Source organism: Aotus nancymaae, unplaced genomic scaffold (assembly GCF_030222135.1).
Source record: "Aotus nancymaae isolate 86718 unplaced genomic scaffold, 86718_ANA_hifiasm-v0.15.2.pri h1tg000089l, whole genome shotgun sequence".
Taxonomy (NCBI): Eukaryota; Metazoa; Chordata; class Mammalia; order Primates; family Aotidae; genus Aotus; species Aotus nancymaae.
The window spans coordinates 22,424,569-22,440,956 of NW_026988504.1; the positions used below are offsets into that span (position 1 = coordinate 22,424,569).

The 16,388-nt window shown below is 41.6% G+C and overlaps 1 protein-coding gene across 4 annotated transcripts in view; it reads left to right on the forward strand.

The window, feature by feature from the left end:
- The first annotated feature begins 3,207 nt into the window (after window positions 1-3,207).
- GPATCH8 (G-patch domain containing 8) overlaps window positions 3,208-16,388 on the forward strand; it is a 108,543-nt gene continuing 95,362 nt past the window's right edge. For 2 of the 4 annotated variants that reach the window (XM_012444000.2, XM_012444001.2), the window contains exon 1: window positions 3,208-3,315. In XM_012444000.2, the coding sequence (XP_012299423.2) occupies window positions 3,271-3,315 (45 nt within the window). In that variant the 5' untranslated portion in view covers window positions 3,208-3,270. The remainder of the gene's footprint in view (window positions 3,316-16,388) is intronic. The other 2 variants (XM_012444006.2, XM_012444007.2) reach the window with 1 other exon arrangement.

Below are 16,388 nucleotides of genomic sequence, written 5' to 3' on the forward strand. Positions count from 1 at the left end.
AAGCCTATCTCTACTAAAAGTACAAAAATAAGCCAGGCATGGTGGTGTTGACTTGTAAACCCAGCTACTTGGGGACTGAGGCAGGTGAATCATTTGAACCCAGGAGGTGGAGGTTGCAGCAAGCCAAGATCACACCACTGCACTCCAGCCTGGGCAACAAGAGCAAAACTCCATCTCAAAAAAAAAAAAAAAAGAAAGAAAGAAGAAAAAAAGAATGTACTTTTTGAGTAAAGACCAGAAGATGAAGGAGCAAGCCATGGAGATATATGAGAAAGAATGATAAGCAGAAAGAACAGCAAATACATAAGTCCATAGGTGGGATAGCCTGAGGCAGGAACAGGCCTGATGGGATCAAGGTACAGCCAGGAGGTCAGTATGTCCAGAGAGAAGGGAAACAGGGGTGCAGAGAGGAAGATGAGGTCTGAGAGGTGAGGTGGTAAGAGGTGAACTTTATATTGTGAGTGACATGGAAAGCCACCGAGTGTTGAATCAGGGGACAACAGATGGGATCTGACTGACCTTCAAGATCACCAGAGCTCCTTTGTAGCACGTATGCTGCCAGGGTAGAAGCAGAACACTTAATAGCTACTGCAATAATTCAGGAGAAAGTAGAGGTGGTTTAGGCCAGGGTGTCTTTTTACTCTGTTTTCTGGGTGATTTCCCGAGTAGCTGGGACTACCGGTGTGCACCACCCCGTCCAGATAATGTTTTTATTTATTTGTTTGTTTATTTATTGGAGATGGATTGTCACTCTTGTAGCCCAGGCTGGAGTACAGTGGCGCCATCTCGGCTCACTGCAACCTCCGCCTCCCAGGTTCAAGTGATTCTCCTGCCTCAGCCTCCCGAGTAGCTGGGATTACAGGTGCCCGCCACCACACTTGGCTAATGGTTTATTTTTAGTAGAGATGGGGTTTCACTATGTGGCCAGGCTGCTCTTGAACTCCTGACCCCAAGTAATCCACCTGCCTTGGCCTCCCAAAGTGCTGGGATTACAGATGTGAGCCACCGCACCCAACTCCAAAAGTTCTTTCTTAACCTCAATATCCTTTTTGCTTTTTTGGCACCCAATTCCCCTTGATGTAGTCTCTTATTTCCTGATGTATCCCCTTGTACCCTGATGTGATCTAATGTTTCTGTGGATATTGATGATAATTCTTTTGATGGTTTCTTCTGTTCCTTTCATTATCTCTGGTTCCTCTGAATTCCTTTTTTTGGAGGAGGGGGCTGCTGCTGGCATCATAGCTCACTGCAGCCTCCAACTCCTGGGTTCAAGCAATCCTTTTGCCTCATCCTCTCAAGTAACTGGGACCCCAGGGGCATAACATCACACCTAGCTAATTTTAAAATTCTTTTGTAGAGACGGGGTCTTACTACAATAACCACACTGGGGGAGTTTCTATCTTTCCTGTTACAGGTTCCCTTCAAATGTCTGGTAATCTTTGGCTATCCGTTCATAACAAGGCACTAAAATGCTGAGTGGATGGGGCTTCCTGAATGATGAACTTCTCTGCGGGGTCTTTGGGCAGGAACATGATCTTTATGTAGGAAGACATCTCCCTAGCCTCACTCCTATTGTTGGTACATGAAGGTTTCTCTTCCCTAAGCTAGTCAGTTTTCTAGAGAGGGTTTCTATGGTCTTTTGTTGGAGAAGTCAGACTCTCTGACCAGAATGGAGGCTTTACCATATCCTCCCATCTTCAGCATGGGTTGCTCCTTCTCACCTACGCCAGGTATGTTAAAGTCTAGTCTCTCTGGTTCAGCCTTTCCAGAGGGAAAACCTCCAGTTTGCTACCTGGATGGGAAAAGAGATGGCGAGTCTTCAGTGACACCAGGTGCTTCCACTTCCTGAGCCTTGCTGGTGCACTTCAGCATTCATCAACTTCTTTTCTGTTTTCTCCTACTCCATGACTTCTTTTTCTCCACTCTACTAAAGTCATTTCCATTTCTCTATGCTCTCCAGCCTCCAAAATGTTGACATCTGTTGTCTGCCATTGTCCCTTCTCCAGGTCTCTTTGTCCATGTGAACTGATGCACTTCTTATTCCTTTACTGTCATTTCAGTGGGCTTTTGAGAGGGAGGTCAACATGGTGTGTATCCCTGTGATTCAATCTGCCACATTACCCTAAAGTCTCTTTACAACGTTTGAATTCTATGTGCCCTGCCTCCCCTTAGATGGAAGCATAGATTGAAGCATGGGTGGGGCAAAGGGTAACAGATAGAAAATACACACCCTTCCTCCAAAAAATTACATTCCATTTGACTCTTTCAGGGCAGGGTAACAGCCATTTTTCCATCGTGTGATTTCTGTCAACTACTCTTTTCAAAAGTAAGGAAGTCCTGCCCCCCTTCTATGTGTTTTCTGTATCTTGGCTAGGAGTGCTGGAGCACTGGGGGAAAAATCCGATTCTTGACTCTCAGTCAGCACTAGGCAGGAGCAGCAGAGATTACGGAATCCAATTTCCTTATTGTATAAAAAGGAAACTGAAGCCCAGAGAGCTTTAGTCAATTTGGATCAACTTTGGTCCCTTGAGAAATACTTCTCTCAAAAGGTGGCTCAATATCAAGCTCCTTGCAGTCTTTGGGCCTTTGGGTCTAACGTTCCCTAGGCCCCAATACTGTGCCTCAGGTCAAAGGTGCTTTCAGAGCCTGTCCCTCTCAGCACCGCGGCCAGCTTTACCTTTTTGTAGCACTTGTTGGTATTTAAAAATATTTAATTATTTTACGAGTTTTGTGACTTCCACCGGAATGAAAGCCCCCTGAGAGGAGATCCTTCCTGTCTCGTTCACCATTGAATCCTCAGGGTTAACCGAAATTCGAAGTTAAGTAATCTGGATCTAAAGTCGCGATTTCAACCCAACATTATGCTGCTATTTAGTGAAGACGATGGACTTCTGAGCACACGGGAAGCAACAATGACGAAAGACACCCGGAAGTGAGCGACAGCAAACCACCCAGAGCCAGCCCCAAGGTGGCCCCTCTGACCTTTCCCTCCGGAAGCACTCGCGGCTCTCGGGCGCAAGTGCGCACGCGCGGCCTCTGGGGTCGCTCGGGGTCGCGCGCGGAGCAGGGGCTGGAGGGAAGGGTCCGCCTCCAGGGCTGGCCGGCGCCTGCGCCGGGGGGCTCCCGTCAGGACGCGCATTCTCGCACCCTCCTTCAGCTGCGCGCGCCCGGTGGGCGTGGGAGGAGGCGGGGAACCGGGGAGGGGCGGGTGTCGCCGGACGGAAGGAGCGAACCGGAGAGCGTCGTCCTGAGAGGAGTGAAGGCGGCAAAATGGCGGACCGCTTCTCCCGCTTCAATGAGGACCGAGACTTTCAGGTAAACACGGGCATCGCTGAGGATGCGGGGAAGGCTCTGGTCGAGCCCAGATCTCCTTCATCTCCGGCTCCCAGCCCTCTTTCCTTCCAGGCTTTGCTCCATCTTGCGAACCGGCTCGCTCTTCTCCCGTCTCTGCGTTCTCAAGGGGCCTCCCGGCTTGAGGGAGGCCGCATCTCCTCTCACCCGCATTCTCTTACCTCTGAAACTCAGGCCGCGGGGCTTGGGACTTCCACCTCTTGGCGTCGGATTTCGGAACCCTGGCCTGGGCGTTGTGTGGGGGTCTGTGCCCTCGAGGTCTGCCCGGCCTGTGCCAGCGAAGGGCTGGCTCCCAGGGGACAAGAGGGGTGGTTGGGTTGGGCTGGGAGGGCTTCGAAGCCAGTGTTGCTGAGGCCAGGGCTTCCAAATCCCGGATTTTGCTCTCACGGACCCTTTTGGGGTCCTTCTCTCTTCTTCCTTCACTGTGAGGAAGAACAACAACAAGAATCTCAGTGTTTCAGTGGCTGCCTTCGTTATCAGACGCCCTACTGGTTAGTGAAACATTGAGATTTCCCGGGGCGTAAGTGTTGCTGTTATTAGACTGTTAATTGGGCTTGGAAAACAGTAAGTTTCTGGACTATGGTCCGATGTAAGCTTAACCTCAAATCCTATCTCGAAAGAAGATTTGTAAGAAGCGTAATGATAATGGGCCTTCCGTAATGATAATGGTCACTAGTGCCAAAAGCTTGCTTTTTCTTTCTCCAGTTGCAAATGTTAGTATGGAAAAATGCCCTTATGATGGCAAGCTCTATTGAGTAAAAAATAAAGGCCAAATTAGTATAGCTCTTTTTTTTCTTTGCTTAAAATACTTTGCTGTTGAAATTGTTACCGCGGAAATCTCGAAGAGTAAAAGGGATTTAGTAGAGATTGGCTATTTGTAGGTAAAATACATCCGTAGAGTCTCAAAGAAACCACTGCATTACTACCGCATATCCTGGCAACTGCAGTTTGGGTCAAGGGATGAATCTCAGAACTCAAGTTTTTATCCCGCTGCAGATCCTACTCAAAGCAATACGAAAGCACTCTAGCTGTGTTTTAGAAGGCAGTTTAAAGGGTTTGGATTTCCTGAGATGATATGATTGGTAAATAAATAGGTAAAGCAGTTGAACAATTTTAACCCAGCACTGTTAACAGACTAGTACATAGAAGGCTTATGAGAAGTTTTGCAGCAGTAAGGGATCTGGGGGCTGTTGAAAAGCCTTGTGAGATCATGCTCTTGCTGTATAGCTGCAGCACAACACAGAAGAATCTCAAGGTGTTCTAAGGATGTAATGCAGATTCACCGAAGTTTGGAAGCAGTTCATGTTAGCCCTTTGATCCCTGAGAAATATGTGTATATTTCAGCAAGCACCATAAAATACGAGTAGGCTACAAGGTGTATGAGCTTTATTGATTTTGAAATTACTAATAGAGATATATTGATAACTAAAGCCTGCAAATGCTTTTCAGAGGAGAGAATCTCAAGGTGACCTAATAAGATTGAAAATGGATAATATGGACAATTAAGTTTTGAGGAAAGATGACTGTGAACCACAGAATTCCAACAGTCATAACAAACAGGATTTTCAGGGCCTTTAATGAAAAATTTGAAAATTGCGGATAGCAGAGTGTCAATGCTGTTTCCTGAAAAAAATTGAGGGACTTATCCTCTACTTTTTCAATAGTCAGTTTCTAAGTAAGATGACCCTCTCTTCTGATGCTTTAGCTGGGTATTGCAAAACCCGATTTTGGCTTCATAGTAGTCGTTTGAAGATGATACGTATACTTCAACTTTATTTTCTGCTTATATGTTGAGAGAACCAACCCCTGTTAAATTGGGTCAGCCAGGAAAATGTTGGTTTTTAAAATTCAGATGTCCTAGAATTTTGGGTAAATAGGGTATTAAGAATGGAAACCTTTTTAGACAGTTGTAAGATGTTAAAGCTTTTATAAATTGTGTTAAGATTTCTGAAATGCATTTATTTAAAAATAAAGTGGTATTTTTCTGAATGTTTTAATAAAGGGAAAAATACAGATTGATTTTCATTAATGATGTCTTTTGATTCAAAGTTATTGGTAAGAGAATGTAATGTAATTGGATGCTCCTGTGAATAATGTATCTGAAACAAAATTAAACGTGACCTCCTTTTAAGATTTTAAGTGATAAATGAGGTGAAGCCACTGATTATACTTGAAAACAAATCCGTAGTAGGTTTCCAAACCTAGTGGCCAGATCTTGTTGCTTTCAACATATCTTGTAGCACTAGACATTTCTCTGTTCATCTTTTCTGGTAAGTTCGAGATGACTGTCATTTTCTTTGCCTTTAATTTGGCAGGGTGATTTAAAGTTGTAGAACTTCACTCGTTACCAGTTCATCAAGGGCAAATTTTGGAGAGTTTGATGTCTCTTGAAATTAATATGGAGTCAGGGAGTTGGGCTATTACAATTTGTGAATACCTAAAGTTTCAAAGGTATTTTGTATAATGTGAAAAGTTATATTCAACAGTGGATGCCACCTGAAGCACTCATAAATATAGAGATTAATCATTATCAGGGACCTAACTTTTTTTTTAATTGGTAACTTTATTATAATAACAAACAGGTCCTATTCCACAGGCTTTATGTGTCTTATCTTATTGTCTTCACTGTAACCATAGGAGGTAGGTACTGTTGTTACTGGTGTTTTCAGCTGAGACACAGAATTAAGTAACTTAGCCAAGTACATACATCTGTGAAATGGCGGAGCCTAGATTCATACTGGCTTTTGGACTCTTGAACTTGAGCTCATGACCATTCTGTCTGCTGCTGGCAATTATATATTTTATATAGCTGTAATTGAGTCATCAAATATGTAGGATAAACTTATAGGTGACAAAGAACAAGGGAGCTTTTAGAAAGGCGGTGCAATTCAAATTTTTAGTCTGTTCAGTTTTGTCCAGATCTGTTTTTTTCTGGTCTCCCAAGGGCTTCTAGGGAGGCTTTCAACAGTGATAAATTACATTGTGTCATAGAGGATAGATTGTTAACTGTTTTAGTTTAGACATTCTTTTGTTTAGCCTTTTAAGTTTTTTTTTTTTTTTTAATCTTTGGAAATCTTTGTAATCTAAGCTGATGCATTTATTTAAAAAATGTTTTAAGAGTTTCAGCTACTTTAAGAATCTGACCTCAATTTCTGAATGGGATATTACTTCTGCCGGTATTTACCAGATTAAGATATATTCGTTCATGATTGAAGTGTTAGACAAACTAATGGAATATTTGTAGCTTAAGATAGCATTTGGATTGCAGGTTCATTAAAGAAAGTTTTGTTTGTTCAGTGATGTACAGCTAGCTATACGATGCCATTAAGATACAGTGCTTAGCATTTTATGGTTGCGCAGCTATTATTGGTGATGCAGCTGAATGCTAGTGAGGAAATGTTCTTTAGTATATGTACCCGCAGGGACTGATGATTTGTGTTCCGAATATTCTCTGCATTTTATTTCTAATGAAAAGGAACTCTAGTAATAGATCAGTGAGTGATAAGTTGAGAAGAGAAACAAGACATGCTATCTTAAAAGGTCATAATAAAAATATAGAAATTGCCCAAGAACTTTCTGTAATCTGTGTAAGTAATCATAATGGTAAATAGCAATAAGCCAGTCATGTATTACATGTATGCAGTGTGTTTGTAGGATTCCTCTTTGTGTTTCCTATATGAACCAGGATGTGACCCTCAGGAAATTCTTAGTGGAGACTATTAAGTGAAGAGGTTGGTAGTTTTAAGTTTTAAGATACTTAGGTCACAGAAGCATGTTAGTATATTTCCTTTTTTTTTTTTTTTTTTAAGAGACAGAGTCTTGCTCTGTTGCCAGGCTGGAGTGCAGTAGCATGATCTTGGGTGACTGCAGCCTCCACCTCTCAGGTTCAAGCCATTCTCCTGCCTTAGCCTCCCAAGTAGCTGGGACTACAGGCAAGCGCCACCACACCCAGATAATTTTTGTAGAGATAGGGTTTCACCATGTTGGCCAGGATGGTCTCGATCTCTTGACCTCATGATCCGCCCGCCTTGGCCTCCCAAAGTGCTGGGATTACAGGCATGAGCCACCGCACCCGGCCATATTAGTATATTTTCTGTATGTAATCAAGTTGGCATTGTAATGCAGGTATGCCAGATATGACATATGGGTAAGTGTTCTAAACGTTTTTTCCTGTGTCTCTCTTCCGTAATCTGGAAGAAATACCACAAGCTATGAAAATTCGTATCAGTTTGGCTTGGGATACTGAAACTAATGCAAAATCATTACTCTTCCCTGTCTCATGGTATGACAGGTGAAAAGGATTAGAATCACGGCTGTACTAGTTTCAAAATACTGATGCTGAATTGACATGATTACTAGCAAATGCAAAGTGATACTGATATTAGTTAATATATTCTAAGGAGATCAAGAGTGACCAAAGTAAAGTCAGCATAAGAGAAGTTTCCCTGGAGGTGATTTGAAGGGTAAAAGGTATATAATCACTTAAGCGTGTGACATATCAAGGAGTAACATCACAGAGAAAGACGTAAGTTGCAAATAGGAAAGATTGGAGTTGGGAAGAATTGTGATCATAGGGCTTTATGTGATGATGTGTTTCATTATTTGTTTTCTTTCTTTTTTTTTTTTAACTTTTTTTTTTTTAAAGCCAGGGTTTCACCATGTTGGTCAGGCTGGTCTTGAACTCCCAACCTCAGGTGATCTGCCCGCCTTGGCCTCCAAAGTGCTTGGATTACAGGCGTGAGCTACCACGCCCAGCTCATTATTTGTTTTCAAAGTAGGCATGGGAGGCAGGAAGAAACAGATCTGGACAAGTATACTATTAGGCTGAGTATTATTTCAGAGCTCTTACACTACAGTCAAAATGATAGAAAGACATGTATCTCTGTTGTATCCTTTTCTTCTATACATATAACACAGTTCTCATTAGAGTACTGCAAAGGAGTTCTTTCATCGCATTTTCTCATGTCTTTATGATAAATTGTATAACCAAAGCTAAAATTTGTGACTTAAAAATATTTTAAGACACATATATAATAAGCTATCCTGATTGTGCTGCTTCATAATTGAGATACATTTCCATGTGATTTCTGTCTATCTGGGCACATGATAAAAATTTTTAAAAGGACAGTCTGTTTTCTTTTCTTTTTTTTTTTTTTTGAGACAGTGTCTGGCTCTGTTGCCCAGGATGGAGTACAGTTGTGGGATCTTGGATCACTGCAGTCTCCACCTCCTGGGCTCAAGCAATCCTCTCACTTCAGCCTCCCGAGTAGCTGGGACTACAGGAATGTGTCACCACACCTAGCTAATTTTTGTGCTTTTTTTTTAGAGACAGGGTTTCAATTTGTTGCCCAGGCCGGTCTTGAATTCCTGGGCTCAAGCAATCCTCCCACCTCAGCCTCCCAAAGTGCTAGGATTACAGGCATGCACCACTATACCCAGCTGACAATCTGTTTTTTTGATGTGGTCAAGATTTGTTTTAATTTAATTTTTTTAAATTAAAAAAAAATTTTTTTTTGAGACAAGGTCTCATTTTGTCACTCAGGCTGGAGTGCAGTGACAAGATCATGGCTCCCTGCAGCCTCGACCTCCCAGCTTCAAGTGATCCTCTCACCTCAGCCTCCTGAGTAGCTGGAGGCATGTCACTACTCCCTGCTATTTTATTTATTTATTTTTTTTGAGACAGAGTTTTGCTCTGTCGCCAGGCTGGAGTATAGTGACATGATCTCGGCTCACTGCAACCTTTGCCTCCCGGATTCAATCAATTCTTCAGCCTCAGCTTCCCGAATAGCTGGGACTACTACGCCCGGCTAATTTTTGTATTTTTAGTAGAGACAGGGTTTCACCATATTGTCCAGGCTGGTCTCGAACTCCTGACCTCGTGATCTGCCTGCCTCGGCCTCCCAAAGTATTCAAAGTATTGGGATTACAAGCATGAGCCACTGTGCTCAGCCTTTATTTTTTTTATTTATTTTTTTTTTTGCATTTTTATAGAGATGAGGTTTTGTCACATTGCCCAGGCTGGTCTTGAATTCCGGAGCTCAAGCTATCCTCCCATCTCGGCCTACCAAAGTGCTCAGATACAGGCATATGCCACTGCATCTGGCCAAGATTACCATTTTCTGAAAAGCAGTAGCAGAAGTTCATGAGATTTTTGAATATAAATCTGAAACCCATGTAAAGGTTTCATTTTTGTTCTTGTGACTTACTTTCTGGTATTTTTGAAGAAAATGGTTTCTAGCTTGACGTAGAATTCAGTTCATGAGTTCTATTAAAATTCCTTCCCCGAAACAACTTGGTACTTTTGCTTGTATGTCTGGCATTAATTTTCTTTTCATATTAGCATTGCTGTTTAGCATTAAGTGAAAGCAGATTCATGGTAATTACCAAAGGAATTACAAATGGCCACCACAAATACTGAAAGAAGTCATTGATTTGATATTGCAGTGAATACCAGAAGATGTTGTAATGATTTTCCACTTATAAAAAGTGAATTGTCCATTTAAGTGTGGAAGTCTAAGCAAATGTACTTAATGTATATTTTATTAGTCAATGCAAAAAGTTAAATATGCCCAGGCTGAAAGAAGGCGTATACTATATGGCCATTCCTATGCCAAATGATTTCTTTGGAATTTAAACAAATGTGTTAAGTATTTTATGCCTAATTTAGGAAAAAAAAGCAGCTAATGATTTCTGACATTGTACATAGATTAGTAGCACATAACTCTGTTATTTAGTAATCACTATAGATAGTAAGGAATTAAAGTTGTTAGTTAGGAAAACAGGAGTATCCTGCCATTTACTTTAATTCTTTTTGTGATAGTTTTGAGGTACGATCAATCCTATGTGCAAGTCACTCAAGCAACCAGAAAGTGTCTTTGTAATATGCATTGGTTTTCATCTCATGAAGTTCCAGTTATTTATCATCCTTGCCACTCTTTGGCAATTACATTGATTTCAAAAGGGAATTCTGATTTATCTTAGTGTTTCATAGAATTGAAACACAAAATAGCTTTACAGGTTTAAAGTTATGATAAGAAAAATCATAGAGTTTTCTGACGTTTTAATAATGACGTTGGAAAAGTCAGTACCTGTCATATATTCACATAACATTCTTTGAGATTTAACAAGAAAAGAGGAGCTTAATTTTTCATCCTTTTTTTTGTAGGCAGTGCTGATCAAATCAAGAAATTATTTTGATACTGTAAGTCTTGGCTATAGAAGAAGTTAAAGGTAAGCTGGACGCAGTGACTCACACCTGTAATCCCAGCACTTTGGGAGGCCGAGGCAGGTGGATCTCCTGAGGTCGGGAGTTTGAGACCAGTCTGGCCAACATGGCAAAACCCCATCTCTACTAAAAATATAAAAATTAGCTGAGCGTGGTGGTGCGCTCCTATAGTCCCAGCTACTCAGGTGGTGGAGTTTGCAGTGAGCCAAGATGATGCCATTGCCCTCTAGCCTGGGCAACAGAGTGAGACTCCATCGCAAAACAAAACAAAAAAAGCAGTTAACTCTAATGCTTGTGGATTGTATGCTGTAGTGTCAGTAATATCCCTCATTGCTGTGAATAGAGCTATAAGTAAAATTGTGAGGTGTCTTTTTTTTTTGTTTGTTTTTTTGTTTTTTTGAAACAGAGTCTCGCTCTATCGCCAGGCGCCAGGCTGAAGTGCAGTGGCGCGATCTCGGCTCACTGCAACCTCCACCTCCTGGTTGCAAGCAATTCTCCTGCCTCAGCCTCCCTAGTAGCTGGGACTACAGGCGCGCGCCACCACGCCCAGCTAATTTCTTTTGTATTTTTTAGTAGAGACGGGGTTTCACCATGTTGGCCAGGATGGTCTTGATCTATTGACTTCGTGATCTGCCTGCCTTGGCCTCCCAAAGTGCTGGGATTACCGGCGTGAGCCACCGTGCCTGGCTGAGGTGTCTTTAAAGAAAGGGCAAAAGTGGTTGAAAGTTTAGTTGGCTTAATACTGTGCTAGATTATCTGTGCAAGCAATAACAAGAGGTATATTTACCTTGACAATAGTTTCTAGAATATAGACTCGTTTTTGAAAACTCAGTTAAATAAAACAGTGTTTGAATAGTGGTTGTACTAAGTATGTATTACAGTATCAGTATTTCTTTATGGGTAGTTGGTTAACAGGTGTTTTTGGTTTCAAGGAGTTTTTGTTTTAGTTGAAGAGATAATAAAAGTAATAAGGTTTAGTTTGTTATTCATAAGACCAGCATGATTATCAGAAGAACAGTATAGCTAATAAATGCAAAACTCTAGGAAAGAACCATTAAAGTGGGATGATTGGGCATGCTTTGATTTTTAAATTTTTTTTTATTTTTTTTTTGGACAGAGTCTTTCTCTGTCGCCCAGGCTGAAATGCAGTGGTATGATGTCAGCTCACTGCAACCTCCACCTCCTGGGTTCAAATGATTCTCATGCCTCAGCCTTCTGAGTAGCTGCGAATACAGGTGCCCATCACCACGCCCTGCTAATTTTTGTATTTTTAGTAGAGATGGGGTTTCACCATGTTGGTCAGGCTGGTCTTGAACTCATACCTCAAGCGATCCGCCTGCCTTGGCCTCCCAAAGTGCTGGGATTACAGGCATGAGCCACCGCGCCACCTGGGCATGCTTTTATGAAGAAGTTAGCATTTAAGCTGGATCTTGAAGGGTGTGATTGCATGTGAATAGGGGCAAAGGAGTAGAGGATGTATACAAGGAGTGATTACAATAATGAACCATGTGATTTTAAGCTTGGTAAAGACATGAATGAGGACTTTTGGGAGTGAGAGTAGAGCAGCAGTGAAGATAGTGAGAGGGTGAAAAATTGGTAGGATGAATGCGTTGTAGATTCTTAAGGGGTTTAAGACTTGTAAGAGTGGGAGTACTGGAGGAAATGAGCTAGAAAGATAGACGGTGGTGGTTGTAGAACACAATGTTTGAAATAGCAGTTATATTAATAGAAGGTTGAGATTATTGTTAATGACCATGGGAGTACATGGTTAAGGCAGAATGGAGAGCAGGATCATTATAGGAAAGGAAATTAAGGAACTGAGGCACCAGGATGTTACAAGATAATCTGACCTGGTTATGAGAATGGTAATATGGTATAGTTGTATACTGTCATGGTTTAATAAATGCCTTTTATATGATGTTCTTTCTGGCTCTTCTAATAATTTAGTGAAGTAAATAGAAGAGGTACTAATCCTATTTTGTAGATGAGGAAACTGAGGCCCAGATAAATTATTTTGCCTACTGCAGATCTGAAGTTTGAACTTTGATCTTTTGACTTCTTTTGTTCTTTCTTTTTAAATAAAAGATATGGAATTTTGTTACATTGCCCAAGCTGGACTTGAACTCCTGGGTGTATACCATCCTTCCACCTCTGCCTCCATAGTAGTTGATACTACAAGTGCACGCCATTGCACCTGGCTGATTCCTTGTATAGTATTGTGTTTACTGTGGTATATAGATTGGCCTCTCTTTAAGGTGTATGTACTGTGGTATATAGATTGTGGTATATAGAGCGTTGGTATTATCTCCAGTATGCAAAACATTGTTCTTTAATACATGGCAGTGTTTTGTACCAGTTAATAAAACTGGTAGGAAATAGTTGATATGCTTATTAAATATTATAATTTAGTTTCAGAAACATCTCAGTATTAAAAACAAATAGTTGTTAGACATAGTGGTTCATGCCTGTAATCCCAGCACTTTAGGAGGCCAAGGTGGGTGGATAACCTGAGGTCAGGAGTTCATGACCAGCCTGGCCAACATGGTAGAACCCTGTCTTTACTAAAAATACAAAAATTAGCCAAGCATAGTGGCGCATGCCTGTAGTCCTACCTACTGGGGAGGGGAGGCTGCTGAGTCAGGAGAATTGCTTGAACCCAGGAGACAGAAGTTGTTGTGAGCCAAGATTGCACCACTTACTCCAGCCTGGGTAACAGAGTGAGACTCTGTCTAAAAAAAACAAAACAAAAAACCAATGGCTTACCACCATTGGTTTAATTGGTTCTAAACCAGTGGTTTAATTGGTCATTTACGACTTCTTGCTTGTTTTCACTGTGGGTCTAGCAGGTAATCCCATTCCATTTTCCAAACATTAGTGAGTACCTGTTTGTTATCTTGGCATCATAAAAGGATAAGAAAATAAGACAAAAGTCCATTTTGTTCATTTGTTCCAGTAAAAGAATAGATTGGAGAGGAGAATGGTATTTCTACTGGACACTCTCAAGTTAGGGTACTACAGCTTCTTGAACATTACACCTTTAAAAGTTGACTACTGTGATATATGGTGAGGGTAGTATCAGCTGTTGTTTGTTGCCAGCTATATTAATACCAGGACTGGTGCCAAGACATTTTGGAGATAACTTATCTAATCCAGGTAACTCTCCAAACAAGGTGGTGGTTATCTCTCTTTTTTTTTCTTAAAGGTTTTTTTGTTTTTTGGTAGAGATGGGGTTCTCCCAACCTTGGCCTCCTAAAGTGCTGGAATTACAGGTGTGAGCCACCACACCCAGCTTCTCCCATTTTAAAGATGAAAAACCTGAGTTTAGAGAAATTGAGGCCACACACTTAGTAAACTCAGATTTGAACCTTGGATCTCTCCCAAGATGTGACTTTCTCTGTGGTTCCTGATGTCTCAAGATCCAGACTCACTGACTTGGCTTGTAAAACTCTTTTTTTTTTTTTTTTTTTTTTTTGAGACGGAGTTTCGCTCTTGATACCCAGGCTGGAGTGCAATGGCGCGATCTCGGCTCACCGCAACCTCCGCCTCCTGGGTTCAGGCAATTCTCCTGCCTCAGCCTCCTGAGTAGCTGGGATTACAGGCACGCGCCACCGTGCCCAGCTAATTTTTTGTATTAGTAGAGACGGGGTTTCACCATGTCGACCAGGATGGTCTCGATCTCTTGACCTCGTGATCCACCCGCCTCGGCCTCCCAAAGTGCTGGGATTACAGGCTTGAGCCACCGCGCCCGGCCTGGCTTGTAAAACTCTTAACCGTCTGGTACCCTTGTAACAGCTCCATCTCTTTTTATTTTTCCACATCGTCTTGCTGTTACGTGGTTTCTGTAGTTACCTGGAAATCTTAGGCTCCTTCATTATTCTTGCTTTTGCATGGTTTTACCTGTCTAGAATGCTCTTCTCTCTAACAAATCCCTTCTCATCCCAGACTCAATTTGATGTTACCTCTGACATCTTCCCTAGGCATAGCTAATTGCTTTATTTCCTGTGCTTCCACAGCACTTTGGTCATATTTCAGTAATAGCATTTTACTAGCCATAGTGCAGCTAACAAAGCACACAGCACTTACTCTGTTACTCTGCCTACACTATGTTATGTACTGTTTTCTCATAATCACCCAGTAACCTCAGAAAGTAAGTTGTATCATTATTCCAATTTTGCAAATCAAGAAAATTGTCCAAGGTCACACAGCTAGCAAATAAAAAAGCTAGCTTTCAGGTCATTTGGACCAGTCTCAACCTTTAACCTCTGTGCTCTTCTTCCTCTCCTATTGTAAACTACTTATAATTTGTCTTATCTAACTGGACTTAGAATTCCTTGAATGCAAAGTCTTTCTTGTTTTATTCATTTTTCTAGTATTGAGTCAGTGTCTGACACATAGAAGTTGCTTGGATGTTTGAATTAATGATTGAATAAAAGCAAGTACATAGGAAGCAGAGGCTTGAGAGAGTCTGAGAAGAATGTCCGGACTTGGGAGCTCAACTCTCTGCTGTGCTGTGGAATATCTAGGTTGAATTATTAGTTTCTGTGATATCTTATAAAACCACTTGAGGGATATTTCAAATATGGAGATTGTGTTACGAATAGTTATAATCACACTTTGTTGTGTAAAACTACAACAGTCACCTTTTAGTTGTGAGTTTCCTTTTGTATGACACATTGCACATATACTTGTTTTTCTGTGGACTAGTGCATAATTTTGTTAAAACATCTAAATAGACAAGAATCTAGCATACCAGCCAGTGGTGAAATAAATAATATGTCATTACAATGGGTACCAAAGGAATTTTTTTTTTTTTTGAGATAGAGTTTCGCTCTTATTGCCCAGCTGGAGTGCAATGCGCAATCTCAGCTCATTGCAACTTCTGCCTCCCGGGTTCAAGTGATTCTCCTGCCTCAGCCTCCTGAGTAGCTGGGATTACAGGTGTGTGCCACCACGCCCAGCTAATTTTTAGTAGAAATGGGGTTTCACCACGTTAGCCAGGTTGGTCTCGAACTCCTGACCTCAGGTGATCCACCCCGCCTTAGCCTACCAAAGTGCTGGGATTATAGGCGTGAGCCATCACGCCCACCCAGCAATTTTTTTTTTTTGTCTTAGCAGTAGTGCAGCAAACAGAGCACAGAGCTCTTACTTGGAGGAGTTATTATCGCCTTACTTTTTTTTTTTTAAAGATAGAGATGAGGTCTCATTGTATTGCCTTGGTTGGTGTCTTAACTCCTGGCCTCAAGTGATCCTCCTGCCCTGGCCTACCTAAGTGTTGTGAGCTACTGCTCCTGGCCTCCCTACTTTTTTGAATGCCTCCAGAATTGTTTGCTGTATTTTGCATGGATTTCTGAAAAACATAGATTTCTCCTATGGAGTTTATATATTATTTTAATTTAAAAATTTATTTTATTTTTTGGAAACAGAGTCAAAAAGAGTACAGTGATGTGATCATGGCTCACTGCAGCTTCTGCCTCCCTAGGGTTCACATGATCCTCCCACCTTACCCTCCTGCACACCTGGGACCACGGGCACACACCGTGTATTTGTAGAGACAAGATTTTGTCCTGTTGCCCAGGCTGGTCTTCTGTGAAGTTTTAAAAAGTTAATACTTTTTTTTTCTTTTTTTTAATAGAGACAGGGTCTTGCTATGTTGCCCAGGCTGAACTTGAACTTAAGTGATTCTTCCACCTCAGTCTGTTGAGTAGTTGGGACTACAGGCATGTGCCACTGTTCCTGGCTAAAAGTTAGTTTTTCTGGCCAGGCACAGTGGCTTATGCCTGTGGTCTCAGCACTTTGGGAGGTTGAGGTGAGC